At 37.5% G+C, this 18,803-nt stretch overlaps 1 protein-coding gene across 1 annotated transcript in view; it reads right to left on the reverse strand.

Annotated features, from left to right (window-relative positions):
• Nucleotides 1-18,803, reverse strand: part of LOC137408286 (tyrosine-protein phosphatase non-receptor type 13-like) — a 33,071-nt gene that overhangs the window by 3,179 nt on the left and 11,089 nt on the right. The window contains exons 18-35 of the mRNA XM_068094787.1: nt 17,144-17,275; nt 16,566-16,743; nt 16,076-16,304; nt 15,271-15,498; nt 14,501-14,721; nt 14,127-14,418; nt 13,004-13,497; nt 11,286-11,428; nt 11,016-11,169; nt 10,503-10,711; nt 10,006-10,084; nt 9,247-9,382; nt 8,929-9,140; nt 5,070-5,552; nt 3,723-3,889; nt 2,226-2,389; nt 1,862-2,049; nt 506-658 (exon numbers count right to left, since the gene is read on the reverse strand). Of these exons, the coding sequence (XP_067950888.1) occupies nt 506-658; nt 1,862-2,049; nt 2,226-2,389; nt 3,723-3,889; nt 5,070-5,552; nt 8,929-9,140; nt 9,247-9,382; nt 10,006-10,084; nt 10,503-10,711; nt 11,016-11,169; nt 11,286-11,428; nt 13,004-13,497; nt 14,127-14,418; nt 14,501-14,721; nt 15,271-15,498; nt 16,076-16,304; nt 16,566-16,743; nt 17,144-17,275 (3,862 nt within the window). The remainder of the gene's footprint in view (nt 1-505; nt 659-1,861; nt 2,050-2,225; nt 2,390-3,722; nt 3,890-5,069; nt 5,553-8,928; nt 9,141-9,246; nt 9,383-10,005; nt 10,085-10,502; nt 10,712-11,015; nt 11,170-11,285; nt 11,429-13,003; nt 13,498-14,126; nt 14,419-14,500; nt 14,722-15,270; nt 15,499-16,075; nt 16,305-16,565; nt 16,744-17,143; nt 17,276-18,803) is intronic.

Here is an 18,803-nt window from a genome sequence, read left to right on the forward strand (position 1 = left end):
CACTTCTCCGAATAAAACAGGACAGTTTATTTTTTTGTACATTGTGCACATTGTATGCACACTTTTATCTTTGATACAGTATCTCATACATTCATAATATAAATACAAGCACCAAACAAACATGCTATCTCAAGTTGTATATTTCTCTTGCTTGCTTTGAAATTATTCTGCAAATTATTCACAAAACTTGGCCATTTGGAATCGACACAATGATTCATGTGGCCATCACTCTAGAGAGGTTGAACATCCCTGATTTGGACAAATCAACATAAGATTAACAATAAAAAGTACGTATATCAGCAGAAGTTGTCTTCCCTGCTTTTTCAGTAAATTTTCGATTTAAAAAATGATGATATCAGCAAACATGCTCTTGTTTTCTCTCTATAAACAAGTTTTAAAAGAATAGTATCTACTTTTTGAATCTGCTGTGAATTAACCTGTAAATGCTGAACCAAGTTCAAATATGGAGGTTTATGGAACATGAGAAGACAAATAACCAACCAACCTCAAGAAGCCTGTCCCCAGCCTTAAGTGTTCCGTCAGACAGAGCAGGGTCTTTGATAATTTTCTTGATATAACATCCACCCAGCGTTGCTGCTCCAGCAACTGAGAACCCCAAGCCACCAAAGCTGTCTTTTTCCAACGTGACGGAGACAACCTTTAATGGTATTTGACACACTTTTTATATTAAAATGTCTTGAGTCAGATTCAACAGATAGTAGTAACTAGAAATTCCCCCTGTCATACAGCCCACGACCAAAGTGATAATGGAAAAAAGAAAGGGTACTGCCGGTTGAGAAATGCATTACAGTAGTAGCAGTCAAATGGCACTGCAGTGCAATAGGATAACTGCAATGGTAGCTGCAATGGTAGCCGTAATGTACTGGGTGTTATTATGTACAACAAACAGCAATAATGAAAGGAAAAGATTATATGTTTATATCTCTCTCCTGCAATAGGAGAAATGCAATATTAGAAGTAAAATGGCAAGCTGCTGTGTAATATACACAGTTTGAAAGTTGGTTGTGTTGAATGTAGAATGGTTTTGACAGTGATCTGTAACACAAAGCAAGGAAGTGTGTCTGGAAGTTTTCTGCAAACAGGATCAAAATAAAGAAATGTTCTTGTCATAAAGGGGCGTTGGAGTTCGGCCCTAGCTTGTACATAAGATGTAACGAAATTTGGCTAATGTTCTAGATAATTTAATGAAAACTTCGGTAATTGGACAAAAAAACATAGGCTGATAAACTGTGTACCACATTTTCGTACCTGTAAATCAATATTGCAATGTCGTAATGTTACGATTTACTGAAGGTAAAACAAACGATCTACGTTTATTACAGAAACCTTCGGCAATTGGACAATGCCATCGACTAGTGAGATGTGCACGTTTTTCTACTATCTGTCGCACAGCTTTATGGGCGTTTTGTTGGCCGGTCTAATTTTGATTAAAAAGGCTTGTCAGGTTTTAATGGCGACTTTTGGCTAAATGAATCTTTCTAGTTATGTATCATCCGATCAGATGGGTAAGTTTTAGGATATTTTCAACAATTTTCAAAGACTTGGTAACATATTTAAATAGGTGTATAGGTGTTTTGTACCATTATTATACTTAAACGACTCCGAAGAAAAATGGTTACCGGTAAATTTTTTGATAGGATTTCGGTAAAAGGGTTTGGGTATGGCTGTTGGTGGATACTTTTCGGGAGTTGTGTGCACATATGAATTTATTATAAAGCTCCCAAACACACTCGCTCCGCTCGTGTTTGGTCATGGGTAAAATAAACTTTCTTCTAGTAGCAAGCTGCAATCCTTTGAACAATAAAAAGATTCCCTTTCTGATTTCAGCTAAAACACTCACTCTTGGTGAGATGGAGTCCTCGGTGGATGGCGATGAAGACCGCGAAAGACTGGATATGCTGAAGACAACTGGCTGAAGCTCTGGATCAGGCATGACAGCAGGTGCTTCAGGCAGTGATGAGTTAGGAATATCAGCTGTGCTTGAGCTGGTATCAGAGCTCCCTGAGCTTCCAGAGCTTGACTCATCTTCTAATAGAACAAAGAAGTGACAAACCAATGGGTAAAAAACAAAATGCATATCCATTGGACCAGCACTAGTAACTACTATAATAGGCTCTATTAACTGTAACAGAGTCAGCCGCGAGTCTGAGCTGCCCAACAAAATAAGATACACAAAAGTGCTATGAACGACTTTCAAGACATGCCTGAACCAGTAGTTGTTGTGCTCTCCTCATCACTACCCAAATCCTGACTGGCTGATACAGCTAGCCTCTGATCACTGATTGCTATAACTTCAGGTTCTCTTGGCAGCCTCTGTCCACTCTGGCCTATTGAGCTCCTTCGAGAAAGGAATTGTGGAGAGTGACTCCTAAAAATGAGAAGACGTTACAAACGGTAAGAGGTAAAAAGCAGAACCTTTGCGGTTATCATCAGATATAGTTTTCTCGTTAAAACTATCCCTATATAACATTAGTTATCTCAATTACAGTGGAGTCTTTGTGTGTCACTTCAAGTAAATTTGTAAAAATCCACCAGTTTTTAACTTTGTTTGATTTAGGTTATTCAGCGCTTGACTAAATATAGTGTTACATGAGTTTTAGTAGCCTGTCTTGATAAACTGTTGTTTCTGCGGAGTTGTCCCCCCTCACGCGGGTAAGCAACACAACAGCTTGTCACAAGATGTACTGCAATTGATGCATCAGCTGCACTTATAGGGAGTTGTTCTCTTCCGTCTATGCGGCTTGGTTGCAATGTTATGTCGGTTGCTCCATTGGTAATCATAACGGATTTCGCGCAGAAATTTATGTAGAAAAAAATAAGATTACAACGTTTAACCAGCGACCAGTCTCTGCGGTAAACTTTAGTAGAACTTGAGAACTTAGGCAACAACAGCGACTAAACATGTCATTATTTGTGCGCTCAGTCAGTTTAACTTCTATTTTTGTATCAGTCAGTTTTATTTGTTCTTATGGATTTTATTTTCAATTTATTTTATTCTTAAGTTTTACTAAAGTTTACAACAGAGTTGTAAACAACCAACAGTCTTTGGTTAAACGTTGTAATCTTATTTTTTCTACATAAATTTTTGCGCGAAATCAGTTATGATTACCAATGGAGCGACCAATATAACATCGCAACTAAGCCGCATAGACGGAAGAGAAGAACTCCCTATAAGTGCAGCTGATGCATCAGGTGCTGTACATTTTGTGACAAGCTGTTGTGTCGCTCGCCCGCTCGACGGGGGACAACTCCGCAAAAACAACAGTTTGTCAAAACAGGCTAGAGTTTTAGTTAAAAAAGTGAACTTTCAAAGTTGTCTCCCTTGCTTTGCCAATCAAAGTTGGAGTAGAAAACTCTTATTTTTTAGTTCTATTTAGACCAACCAACAAATGATCAACTGTAATATGTATTTATATCAGCCAAAGATTTCTTTTTTGCCTTTTTAGTGAATTTTAGCTTTAAAAAATTGATAATATCAGCAAACAGGCTCTTGTTTTTTTCTCTATACCAAGTTTTAAAAGAAGGGTATTTACCTTTTAAATCTGCGGTGAATTAACCTGTGCTGATGATCATGATACATGTAGATCAAACATAAAAAAGGTTAGTTACTTTTCAGTAATATGAATCAGATTTTAGGAAACAGCAGGAAAACTATGGAAGGTAAACACAGAAGAGCCCTTTCTGGGTAGGGGTCAGCATACCTGGATGTACGAACAGATGTGTTGTCATCTAGCATGTCATCTAATTCTCTGATCGGAGTAGGAAGGCTGTAGTCTACACCCCGTCTTGCTTTCAAGCTAGCCTCAAATTCTTGAACTGGGGGTGACTTAAGGGCTGTAAGCACGGTATCCTTGCTTGTACTCGATTCCTAAGTGAGAATTGCAAATATACAAACGTGTAAATGTTGTATGAAATGAAAGAGTAGTTGGTGCACACGAGATGCTGACATAAAGATGTTACTAGCTCTCGAGTCTTTGATGCCATTTTGTAACATACAATACATAATCTTTCTTATAATCATTAGAAACACTGGTTTTGTACAAAATAATAGAAAAAGATACACTAAATGTAGAGTGAATTATACTATAATATAAAATATAAAGAACACTTAGCTGTGAGTCAATCACAAGATACTTGTTTCAATCAGATATAAATCCGCACTTATCAGGCGATAATTTCAGAAATTTATTACTGGATGTGAGCAGATCTATAACTGGATGTGAGCAGATCTATAACAGGATGTGAGCAGATCTATAACTGGATGTGAGCAGATCTATAACTGTATCTATATATCTAAAACTCTATCTATATCTATAACTGCTTGAAACAAATTTGTGGTGATTGACTAACAGCTGTTTATACTTTATATTATAGTAATCTTTCTTATATGCTTTTGTTTGTTGTTGGAGCTCAAATTTTTTGATAACACTGCTTGCTGCATTAGGCAGCAGAAAAGGAAACGGCAGGTCAGCAGTTGAAAGATGAGAAATATGACGATGTACTAAAGGAGATATGGTAACAATAACGATAACTTGGCTGTAGAGGTCACACCATGCTGGAATAACACGTTAAAATTCAAAACTTGGCAAGTAAATATTTCCCAGGGTTGTGCAAACAACGTGATGGTCTACGCTTTATTTATTTGTAAAAAAGAATTAATTGAATGCCTAAATTTAATATTTCTCACCACAAATGACTTAATCAATAAAGCTTTTGTCCAGAAAAGGCACAACAATTGCTGCATTTAGCTCCATAATTTCAATAATTTATCTTATAAAACATGAACGTGATTTAGGATCTCAACCTGAATGCTCTCTAGTGTATGCTGTTTTAATCAGCAGACTTATTCAACTGTCGCAACTTATCCTCCCTCTAGCAATGCTCATTAAACATGGCAGCAAGGTACATGCAACAGCCGATATAAGATTGTAAACATATATAGTAAATAATGCCATCAGCAAACAGGACAAAGATTAGATAGAAGGAATCCTGATAAGACAGTAACAGTTAGAATGGCCAGGAAAACTATCATGTCTTCACTGCAATACCTGAGTGCCATATGTAGCTGTGGATGTGGCTGAAATGGAAGACCTTGCATCATTCATATCAGAAGCTGACAGTCTGGAATCCCTGGAATCCCCTGAATCAGTGAGCAATCGCGACGGGCTGCTGGATTCTACTGTAGTTTGTGATTCATCAAAACTGCGCGCAGATCCTCGGTATGATTTGCTAAGAGTCGGCTCATTTGATTGGCTAGCTGAAAATTTTGTCATAGACTGGGTAAGTGATGCGCTGCCAGAAGATTTGGTCAAAGTAGAGTCTTGCGAATGCGTCTTTGTTAATGTAGACTCTCTTGATTGGTCCCTTGAAGTCTGTCGTGTCGCCGGTTCACCAGACACCTCCTCGAGTTGATCTCCTAGAGATGAGGATGACATAGCTGCGTCAGGAAGTGGTGAGAGGAGGCGTGGGTCAGGTCGGCATATGAAGAGTTTGACAATCGCTGGTGCAGTCCTCAGCACTTGAACAGTTTCCTGCAATTCCAACTGCTAATCATAGCAAAGCCTAGCCATATCACAAGGTAGGGATAGACAACTCCAGGACACAGGTGAGGCACAACCAAAGAAACAGCACATAAGCTGAGCCAAAGGTGCGCTGTTTAAGATTACCATAACAGAGTATCAATATGCAGTGAAAAGCTTCATGATTAAATTATTTTAGCTTTGATACTAATAATGCAGAAAACTGTTGAATACTGTGAGACCATTGCAAATGCGATCACCTTATAATCAGGTAACTTTAAAAAGCAAAATGGCAGCAAATGAGTAAACACAATGCACTTAATTAGATTAGATGCAGTTTGATTGAAAGTAGAGCTAAAACTTATATTATATTAAGTTTAAGTTTGTACACATTAACTATATTTAGTGCAGTCTCCAGGCATATGGCTGCATGTATGACAGAATAGAAATATTAGTGATATCGTGTGACCTGAGAAGTCTTGTCATTCTGTTTGAGTGAAAGTAATGTCATGTGTGTGTAACATGGTCTCATAATTTGATACTGTTGTCTTTGAGTTTTAAAATCAGTTAGTTTATGAAGATATATGATATCTTATATCTTATATATAGGTAGCTTATATATCTACTATATAAACGGCAATCGTTGTCTGTGTATGTATGTATGTGTGTGTGTGTCCGCCTTATAGAGTACAGTACTTTTTGGGCTATTAGCCGCTACTAGGTATCTAGGGCGCATTAACGGGAAACTCCGATTAGTGCGCCTCTATACATAACCTATTCATCGTTTTTACACAAAAATCACGTGATCTCTGGTTAGCGCGCCTCTTTGCGGTGCCCAACGACACTGTTCCGTTTTAAACAGCAAAGTTGCTGCCGTGTTAAAAAGCACCGTCCTGAGTTCTGCGGCCTATACAAAGGTGCCTATACAGCTATACAAATGTACTACTCATTAAATAAAATAAATTAATGAGTAGTAATTTACATGCAATTAATATTTACTGTCAATATGTACCAAGAAGGTCACGTAAATGTTTGTTTCTTGCGGTCACTGGAAAAAATGCGGTTCTCACCTACTAAATTTCCACATCAAAAAGTTAAGTACTTCTTATTTAATGTTGTATTGTCTATGTCTCTATGATTTGCCACAATTTCAATACATAACCCTTTCACTTGCGTCCATGTACAAATTTAGCTATCGGCCTACTGCCAGCCATTTTGCCGATATTGCTTCATACGTATACAATATTTTTTCAATTTGAAACTTTATCTAAAATGTTTGTTTTGGTTATAAATTTCATTTTGCCAACATGTTAACAAGCACTGCTATGCAAAAAAATTCCTTGTATCAATACTTTGTGTGTTGATAAAGCGATGTGAAGCTACAAAGCTAAAACTATCCTCTACATTGTTCCTTATTCTTACAAAACCATTACTTTCACCACCATCAGAGTCAGTGCTGCTATTGCTATTTTAATTATCTGTGTAATCACAAAAATCTGAGTCGGCTATAATGTCATCAACATAAGTAGTTATTTGTTTTCTAACTTGGACGCATTTAATAAACTTGCTCAAAAAATGTTCGTTTTTATGTTGGAAATTCTCAAACAAAGATTTAAAATTAAACTTTAGGCTAATTTTATAGAGAAATCTTAGGTCAACACGGTCACTAGCATAAAAGTCTTATAGATCGTTGGTTATGTCATCAACGAATAATAAAATTCAGTTACTAGCAATTGCTGAGACAGTCGCATAAATGTGTCTATGGCGGTTGACCATAGAAAGCCATAAATGAGTCTACTTCAGTGAAAGGGTTGAAAACGTTGGATTTGCCACTGTTTGTGATAGTAAACATGTTCATTTCCTTCCGCCGCTGAGTTACTTTTACTTTTTTTTCAGCTACGAGTACCACAGAACTACAGCTACTACAGAAAGTGCACGGGCACTCCGAGCGCTGCGATAGGCGACGGTGAGAAGAAAGTGAGCAGCGTATATTACAAAAAAGCACACCATCTCATTCACTTTTAGAAACGCTTGAAGCAGTACAATGCCTCCAAAAAAGCCTACTGCCCAAACGCAAGAACAGATTGATTCCCGTAGAGTAAAAGACCGAATTCGCAAAGCAGCAGCTAGACGAGCAGAAACCACTGAACAAACACAGGTACATCGAGAGCAGGCCAGAATAGATGCTGCAGCTGCTAGAAGTGCGGAGACTGCTGAGCGACCCAGCAGCGGCTCAAATGGCTCAGAACAGCCGCTACAGTGGCCAGACGTGCAGAAACCTCCGAGCAGATGCAGCGGCAACAAGAACATGATGCACTAGCTACAACAGCTGCTCGGCGAGCTGAATTTTCAGAGCAGATGAACCGCCGACAACAGCAAGATGCACTAACTACAGCAGCTGCTATCAGGCGCCGTGTATGGGCAGAAAACTTCGCACTTGACTACAGTTCTGCAACACAGAATAGGGCCAAATTTTTCTATGGGACGAATGTCCAAAAATGCTCCAGATGTAATGCCTTATGTTGGAAAGGCGAGAGGCCATATATGTAGTTTATATAGTAAATTTTATTGACAATAAATTTTATCAATTGTTACTGCTGCACAGTTTATATATACCATGTCAAAACACAGGCTCTAGACAAAGAACTGGTGAGTCATGATTAGTGTTTTAAACATGTAGAAGTCTCAATTCAATAAATGCTGGTGATAGCTTAGCAGTGCAAAAGCAAAAATATTTTCTACAATTTCTTAAAATAAATATGTAAAACTTTTCAATACTGCCAGTTTGAAGAACTTCAGTTTGCCTAGCAATGTCAATTTCATTATCAGTTCTGTGTACAAAATTAGGACAACTCCGATTTGAGTGGTTCGAGACTGGTGCATTGATTAGCTGTAGAACACATTGCATATTTCCATTGGTCTCTCCAACATTATTGACATGTACGTCTGCATATGTGTATGCAGCCTGATCAGCACAAAAATTTCAGTAGATTGCATATTTGGAGGTGTTTTACAGTATGAAAAACAACTCTCAATAAAACTATTGCTTAAAGTAAATCTGTTCCCGAACACGGGTAACGCAGCTAGTAGATATATAAGATATATAGTAGGTTTAAAACAGAGCCATGCAAAATGAGATAAAATTACTAACAAGAACAACACACAAACACAAAGGCATTGACACAGTTATTACAAATGCATTGACACAGTTATTATGAATGCATTGACCCAGTTATTACGAGTGCATATGACTCAGTTATTACGAGTGCACATGACACAGTTATTACGAGTGCATATGACACAGTGATTATGAGTGCATATGACACAGTTATTACGAGTGCATATGACACAGTTATTACGAGTGCATATGACAAGACCCAATACTTACATTATGCGACAGACCCTCGACTGACTTATCATTCACTCGTAATATAATATCTCCGACATTCAGCTGACCACTGAGAGCAGCAGAGCCGCGAGGAAATATTTTTTTCACTCTCATCAGGGATGCACTCGAGTCAGTTGATGTGCTCCGTCCTCCACAAACACTGAATCCTAATCCGGTTTTACCCTTTGTTAGCTCCACAAGCATGCATTTACCTGTTAAAGAAATAACCAAATGTTTTAACATTTTTATAGGTGTACAGAATTATATTCATAGAACAGTCAGTCATACATTGACAGCTTCTACCAGCCAACAGCTTACCCTCTCTTACTACAGGCAGTTTCTCGATATCTGGTGTAAAGTTATTAATCTCAGCACGAGGTGTGGCTGTAGAGTCTCTACTTTCACTCATTGGACTAGCTAGGTCTGGTGAAGATGTAGGCCTCTTGCTACCAACCTAAATACAAAACAATAATAATGTCTACTCTGTTTACTGGTGCTGGCTGGAGAACTTTTTCCACATTGGGCTCTAATTGGCGACAGTAGCAGTCATACCCCTAGATAGCATGTTAATTTGTTTTAAATCTGCTTGTATGTTGCATCTTGTAATCTTGTACCGTTGTATGTTGCAGCACATATCCCCATAAGAACACATTGTAACCAACTTAATTTGTTCCATACTTTAAAATAACTTCTTAATAACTGTAGAGCTATAAACATTAAGACTGTAGAGCTATAAACATTAAGACTGTAGAGCTATAAACATTAAGACTGTAGAGCTATAAACATTAAGACTGTAGAGCTATAAACATTAAGACTGTAGAGCTATAAACATTAAGACTGTAGAGCTATAAACATTAAGACTGTAGAGCTATAAACATTAAGACTGTAGAGCTATAAACATTAAGACTGTAGAGCTATAAACATTAAGACTGTAGAGCTATAAACATTAAGACTGTAGAGCTATAAACATTAAGACTGTAGAGCTATAAATAACAATAAAACAAATGTATTATATAAAATTAGGCAAAAATAAAACAAATTTAAATACATGCAAAAACAAGATGAATAAAGTAATACTCTAATGAAACAGGTAAACAGAAGTGTAGACTCGATAGTGCACAGGTTTGGTGGTACAAGTGGGGATGAAACTGAGGAACTTTACTAAAACTTGTGGAGTTGAAACTAACTTAGCTTGCATACTGTTTACTATATTTAAATTTCCCCGACTTTTCACTTCTACTTTTGAAACTGAAAATTTTCAAATAACTCTGAACGTCGTATGTTGGAATTACTCTCGGTGTACAGTCCAATATCATCATTAAATTCTCATCAGATGTCAGAAGATTTGTATGATTGAGCTGATCGTAAGAAGGGATTGACTGTAGCAACTATAGTAGTAATACTACTGTTCAACCAAAAGTGACGCTGAATTTTTATCTCTCGACATTAAAAAATGTAATAACCATAATAACATAATAATAAACTAACCAGTGATGAAAAATGATTTAACATTTTTTTAGAAAGATTTGAAGATTTTGAAAATAATTTAATCGCACACCTGAGTGGCTGGTGGCTCGCCTCTCTGTAGAACAAGGCTAACAGGGTTAGATGCACTTCTCAGAGTCTCTACGGCTTGCTTGTGTGTGACGGATGTAAGATGGATGGAGTTGACACTCATCAACCGATCACCTATCCGCACACGTGCTGACATGTCGGCAGCACCTCGTGGCACCAGTGACTTAACGTAGATGCCTCCGTGTTTCACACTCGTGTTGATGCCTCCCTAAAGTTTTATAAACTCTAAATTATCCTGTTTTCATATCCAAGTAAAAGATTCATATTTACACACAAATTTGCTAAAAATTCACCAAAGCCCATAACGTTCATTATAACATCCCTATAGTAATTCTAGAAAACTGGGAAAATATGTTAGTACTATATTTTAAATGTTTTGGTGTTTATGTAAATATTGATAATCGGCATTGAAATAAAAGGTAGAATCAATAAAAATATTATATATACCACATAAGTTTAATAGACTCGTTAGTTAAATAAAATAAAGTTTGTTTTATCTGCAGATGACGTACTGTTACATTAAGGCCAAGTGATTGGTTTATTTTATGCAAGGTCAGCTCATACGCATCTCCCGCTTCCAGACGATCATCTATAGGGGTCTTTAGTTTAACTTGTAGACCACTGGGTTCAATAGGGGTGCTAGTCAGACTGTCCCCTGAAGCAGCGCTGTAAAGAGAAAATACTCAAAGCTATGAAGGTTGAGCACGATTATAGTAAACATATGCATCATATACTGCTAGAAAAATCATCACAGGGAAAATTCTGTCTAGTGATTGACTAACAGAGAGTGGCCAGAAGGTGTCATGTTTCTAGCGAGGTTGGGTGCAGGGCCTGACATCATCTCAGAGATCTCTTCTGAGAGTTCATCAGAGTCATAAGAGAGAGGGGGCTGAGAGGATTGGTAATCTGGTTTCCGTCCTTGCATCTGCTAACAGACAGAAGCCTAGTCATAATAGTAATAGCCCGATAGGAACAAATATATGTTTGTGCAAGCTATAAGCTCTTTAGGAAAAGAGGAGCCTACAGAACTTTTCACTATAGAGTAAGAAGGGACACTATTGTGTGGTTCATCAATTGACTATAGTATAAAGTACAATTAATCTACCTGTAAGTTAAAATTCATATATCTAACATCTTTAGACTGTAAGTTGATATACTTTTACAAGAGCTTAATTGTTCATTTTAATAAAGTTTTTCTGAGCATTTAATCAAAACCAACACTGTGACCGCCATGCTGCTAGTAAGCATAGCCAGTTTATGCTAACCTTCAAACTCAGTGCATGTTAGCATGAGTGTTAAACAAAGACCACTAAAAGGCTAATTTTATAACACAGGGTAAGAATAGCCTCAAGGAAACATGCTAAACTACCAATTACAGTAAACTGTAACATTCAGTTTAAGGAACTAGTTTCTCCCACAATTCCTGTAATAATAGGAACTGAATAATGGTTAGGTATATGTAGGACTTGTAGGTAATGTCTTATGCACAGCTAATGTTAGAAGCAAACAACAACAATTTTCTGTTGCAATAGATGCAGATTCTCGTTTGTATTTCCAACTGATGTCAAAGTTATTGTAATAATAAGGAACTAAACTGATGTTTGGACTACTCGGAGAGTTGCTATATTACTATTAGAAGCCATAGATGGACTTGTGTTTAATCATTCTACAGTACTATGGGCTATATATAGTGATTAGTTATCATTCAACTGTCACTAGAGCTAACTAAACACTGCAGGACATTCTCATCTTAGAGTTTACTGATAAACTGAAATCATCTGATGATGCGTAGTAGGTCGTCTACTCAAAATATCAACGATATGATACACTCATAATTACTCACATGAGCCTCAACTAACTGCATATGCCTACTGTTATTGTTGCATATGATTACTGTTATTGTTGCATATGATTACTGTTATTGTTGCACACATGTTTACTGTTATTGTTGCATATGATTACTGTTATTGTTATATATGATTCCTGTTATTGTTACTTATGATTACTGTTATTGTTGCATATGCCTACTGTTATTGTTGCATATGATTACTGTTATTGTTGCATATGATTACTGTTATTGTTGCACACATGTTTACTGTTATTGTTGCATATGATTACTGTTATTGTTATATATGATTCCTGTTATTGTTACTTATGATTACTGTTATTGTTGCATGTGGTTACTGTTATTGTTGCATGTGGTTACTGTTATTGTTGCATATAATTACTGTTATTGTTGCATATGATTACTGTTATTGTTGCATGTGGTCACTGTTATTGTTATATATGATTCCTGTTATTGTTACATATGATTACTATTATTGTTGCCTATGATTACTGTTATTTTTTTCATCATCAAAGGAAGAAGGAACTTAGCCAGTAGTTGGCTGTGCAAATGTTGACCTGGATGACAGAGAACTAACCAGATATATCCCAGAGAGTTTTATTAGCATGCTGAAATTATAGCCCTAGTCAGCTATCGGAATGGAAGACTACCTACCTCAGAAGCAGCAGTAGTTATAACCCCTTTGCTAGATACATCAGACATAGCGGTGGTGTCAGATTCAGTATCTCTGCTGTACGAGTGTCCATGCCACAGCCCGTTTTCTCCTGTAAGCTGGCTAACATTTAGGGAATTGTACATATCACTCTCATGCTCTGATAGAGTGCTGCTCACGCTGGGGGAGTCAGCATTAGGCATCTGATAACTTTCTTTATTCTCATCACCCTTCAGCCCTCTCGTACTATACCTAGTCTGAGAGGAGAGATTAGCCTGAGCTGGCGCAATGGCGGTCTTATGAACAGATAAAGCTTGCGCTTTCTTAGTGGGAGTAGCAAATGCTGACAATCTCCTGCTGCCTGTATCTGATGTTTCGGCATCAGTTGATGACATAGACCCTATGTGGGAGGAGTGAACTCCTCCGGCAACATGTTTGCTTACAGCGGGAAGAGTTGAGACATCTTCAGCATCCGATTCTCCTGTGCTAATGTCATCTGCAAACATAAAAATAAAACATGCCCACCAAGTAGAATATGGAGTCAGCGGTTGCCTTACAACAATGAAAAGGAATGGAAAAGTTATGCTGAGAAAGAAGTATTGTACGTAAATTGCCATGAGAAATAGAAATAGATATTCATCTGCAGAATATGTGAATGTCTAAGTAATAGGTAGAGAGTGAGAGGTTTCATGAACGTGTGAAGGATATACCTATGAAGAGCGATGATAAATGTGGGACACAAGACACCGAGGGTATATGCACACAGCTTGTATAGAGCATATACAAAACAGGTGCATACGTTTAGTACATGTTGAAAGGCTGCTTTACATAGAAGGAACATTTACAATAATCTGGTACACTTAAAGGCGTGTATAATAGGTAATTGAGTTGTGAATTGTGCATTGGGAGAAACACGTGGTATGTGTCATGTGTACACGGAGCTCAGGGCTGATCAGTCTTTACGCTGAGACTTGGTGACAAACTGAAACACTGTTTCATATCTTACCGTAGACTCGAGGTGTCCCTTCCTGACCTGCAGTGCACCGAGTCAATTAAATAAGTTATAACTAGCTTTTCAATAAGAAAGTCTGATGTCACTCAACCGTACACAGCTTTTCCACTAACCTATGTTGGTAACAGTTGGAGACTTCAAGACACCTGCTCGAGGTGTTGATGGCTCCTCCGAGCTGATTCCATCTAGCTCTTGCTTGATTGTTGATGAGTCCAGTCTTTGAGTCTGCATAGAGAGCTTGATGTCATGGGTTGGTGAAGAAAGTTGTATGGGTGCCTGTAGACTGCCCCGCTGCCTTGGATGATATTTAGCTAGCCCTTGTTGATACTGCAAACTCATCTCATCGTTCGTATCCTGTGGGCCAGCCTTAAGCGCCGCCACTTCGGCATCGAGCTCTGCCCTCAACTGCGATGAGAACAGAAGGTGAGACTGAATGAAGCAATGACTGGTGACGAACATGAATAAAAACAAAAGCAATTTCACTTACCGCCGATCGTATCAGTTCGCTTTCCATCAGATTGGGAGTCTGAGACCTTGGAGGAGTGTGCGATCCATCAGTAGACTGATAGCCTGAGGGCGAAGGTTCATCAGAGTTGGAAGGATGAAGAGAAGCTCGATCAGTCACATCAGATATAGCCTGAGAGATTATTATCTCTACCACATCATTAGACTTCTTGATGAGTTCCATCGCATGCGCTTGGCTGATTACTGAAAACAATTGGCAGACTATATAATGATCGTGTTAATTTATCGTGCTACTTACCGCAATACTAGCGCATTGCGGTAAATAGTAAGCACTTGGGTTAATTTCAGGTATTGTCATACAGCCTTACAGCTGTCATCATCTTGCAGAATCAGAATCAAGTTCCAAAATCAAGTTTCTTCAACCGTCAAGATCAAGATGATTAGGAGTAAATAAACTTGTTTTACCTAGAAACAATTTACCAACTTCTCTATCAAACATGCTACACCCTCCTCACTAAGCTGCTCCACATTAACATATGCTCATGAAATTGGGTTGGGTTGCTCTCTCAGTATATCTATTAAAATTTTGCATGCTAGCCACAGTTACTTATTTCTAGCTCACATGTTTCTTTCAAAAAACTATACAATCAGAGAGGCCATGCAATTTGTGGGATTATTGCTGTTGTAGGGTACTGTCACTAAGCGATGACACCTGTAAAAGGTTGACAATTATACACGGCTCAAATCACATGCACCATTTTATCAATGGTGTCTTATAAGGCCTGTACTAACCTTCAGTACTTCGGCCATTGATGGCAACGATTCTATCTCCAACCCGCATGAGGCCATTGCGGTGTGCCGGGCCTCCTGGCACCAGAGAAGCTACAAATATTCCCGAAGATCCTCCTCCAGCAAGACGTATGCCAACACCCGCAACAGGGTCTCTCTGAAGCTTGACAACAGTGAACTGCTTCTCCGGGCTGTCAGAAGGAATGGCATCAAACCTCGCGTGCAATGAATCTGTAAAAAGTGACAACACAGTCTCTATAAGCAGACAACAAGAGAAGACAACTTGGAGCTCAAGTAAGAGATCTAGGCAATCCATACTAAATTATATTCTCGCATACAAGCCGATTATAAAGCGCAAAATTTTTTTTACCAAACTGAAGGTCCGGCTTATATACACATAATTCTGATTAAAAGCAAATGAAATGATATTATACTATATATGCCATGATAAAAATGTGTTTTGGCAACCGAAACTAAGATGCAAACATGTTATCCATTGGCTTAACGTAAACAGATGGCTGCTTCCTTTCAACCAAGTAGAGACACAGTAGATTAATTATACAACTACATACCAATCAGAAACATTTTGTACTAAGTCTGCAAAGTACCTACGATGTGTTACAATTTAAAAGGTCGGCTTATATGTGAGATAGGCTTATATGCAAGGGGGGGGCATATGGTAAGTGTTACATAGGCTAGCCCTATTAAATATTATAAATATTAAAGACAAATACCCCATTTTCAGCATATAAAAATAAAGAACACATTCTACTAATTGAAAACGAATCTTATTCAAGTGTAGAAATACCTGAGAGAGTTTCCTCCATGTTTGGCGGACTCAAGCCATGCTCTGCAATACCCTCCACTATAGATTCCTCTCCTATCTCTTTCCGCCTGCTACTAGGTCTTGCTAAGACATCACCCGCAGTTGGTATAATTTGCTGACTCACCGTGCTTTTAGCCGGCTGTATGTCATACACACCTGTAGATTCAGGGTCTCCCTGATGAAACTGATAGGACGAGGCCTCATCGAGCACCTATCACAAAGTATAATGATGATCCATAGAACATGCATGTCACCAGTTGTTCCGTATGTACAATCCTACAGTAGCAGAGTTTAACTGCTATTTGTCTCAACAAATACTATAAGTTTAACATAGCATACGGAGACTTTATAAACTAAACTAATTATCACCGATGATGATGAATCAGATTTTTAAAAACCTGTAAAACGAATGCAGCATAGGTTAGTAACACTATATAGCATGCTGATATGCTAGAAGTTTCTGGAGTCATACCTCTCCATCATAGACATCATCATCATAGTCTTTTTCGACTTCGTAGTCCTCCTGTTCATAATCGGTCATTAGTGGGACAGCACCTGCGGCGATGGCTGCTTGGTGATAGTCTCCCCTTGTCATACTCTGCACCTGGTAAGTGTGCTGCTCCTCTGACAGCCAGATCAAGTACTTGCATCTATATAACATGCAGCAGTACAACTGAGATCTTGGATAGCAATTTTGACACAAAAAATACATTATTTTGGAAACTGTAGAAAATATGAAATACGGTCAAGTTTTACTTTTTGTATGACACCTAAAAAGCTAAAAATAACTTTGTATGACTCATACAGAGTTAATATCATTTTTATACGACTATATAAAGCTAGCACTTCTTGAGAAAGAGTAAAACAAAATCTCATTTTTTCTTTCGTACTAGCGGCTATGTTGAACTAACCTAGCTAATCAAATTTGATCAAAATATGGAAATAGCACCAACTTTGTATGATTCATACAGATCTAATACTATCTTTTGAAAAAGCACCTTGCTGAGATACTCAAAACAAGTGACCTCAAACTCATGCGGTAGAACTCACTTTTTGTACGACTCAGTGTAACGATGAATCTTGCTAGGATCATCTGTATGAAGATGAGGCTTGATCGTAAACTTCTCCTTGTTGAAGGACAACTTCTCTATGTTGTCCCACGAGCATCTCTGCACAATCAACCTAGTCATAACAAGATCGATAAAGTATAAAGCTGTCAGTAAACTCACAGAGTAACTAGAAGAGTTTCCTTTTCAACTTAGAGGACGAGTCGTTTTCTAGCAAATGCACATACCTGACGATTGTGGTGATAGACTAAATTTTTACTAACTTTTTGTCCATACCACAAGAAAAAATGTGTATTAAAGCATGTTTAGTGATCATTTTTTACACCTTTTATTGCATCTATTATTTATGACCACAACTTTGTCCCTATACAAAACAAACTTTACATTTTGCTCCTAAAAAGTAGCAATTTCTTGTTTTTTCAGTTTAGCAATATTTTATACACTACAGCGCTGGTTCTGTTGGTGCCTTTTCATGTCCTGGCCTGATTCTGAGTTGTGGTCTCACGCATGCATGTTTGAATTTTGGCTTTGCTCCTCGGTGGTTTGCCGAATTTTCTTTGGTGAAGCGGTTGCCTATCTGTTTGTATATATATATTTCTATATATAAATCTCAATGTTTTTCTGTCTGTTGTTCACCTGTCGTTCGCCTGTCCGGTTATAGCTATAAAGTTTTAGGAAGGAAAATTTACCTTCATATTGGATTTGAAGTTTTGAACTCAAATCATTTGCATCGCAAGTCTACTAACAAGCACGTAACCACAAGGCTAAGCCGTTCTTATCACACCCGTCGCTTTCACCATACACTGTATATCCTTTTCAGGATTGCAGATGCTAGAATATGAATTAATACAGAGCGCCCTCGGGTTAGGATGCCCCTGTTATAAGATTTTTTAGCCTTACGATATAAATATAGAACATAACATTTTTTGTTCTCACCATGCGAAGACAAAAAAATTTTTCGATGTTTTTCCGCCATACGATATCAACATACTTTCTCTTGAAATTTGGCAGTCGGTGACTGATTATAGTCGTTATAAGTTATAATATAAACAAAACCGAAAGCAGATAAGTTATAAAATTGTAGCCTATGACAAAGTTGAAGTTTACTAAAATACATACTAAAACTCAGCCCTAAGTATTTGTTTAGTAAGCTAAATTCATTTAAGTTAGATTCAATGTTTATGTTATACGTCTGTCTCAAAGGTAAGAGCTCCCTACGGTACATGCTGCACGTCGTACATTGTATTGTTACATTTTATTGTAGATCATAACCACTTAATACACTAAAGTTACTGCAGGTAACTTTAATAGTTACTAAGGTTAACATATTACTGTGTTACTAATTTTTAATATGTATTTTAGTATATAAAATTTTGGTGATTTTTATCAGGGGGGGTTTGCATTAGATAATTACTATGGGTCTCTATACCACTTTATGCAACATTTTCGCCTTTCGATGCCAACGCTGAAATGAATTAAAATCATATAACTGTACACCAAATAATTTTTCATTGTAATCGTAGCAAAACAGATTTTATTTGCATTTTGCATCTACATTTAAACATATTTACAGTCGTTTTATTTTTTCTCTTAATTTATTTCAAATATACAAAACACTTTGTTCATGATAAGAAATTTAAAGG

This window comes from Watersipora subatra, chromosome 1, assembly GCF_963576615.1.
Source record: "Watersipora subatra chromosome 1, tzWatSuba1.1, whole genome shotgun sequence".
NCBI lineage: Eukaryota > Metazoa > Bryozoa > Gymnolaemata > Cheilostomatida > Watersiporidae > Watersipora > Watersipora subatra.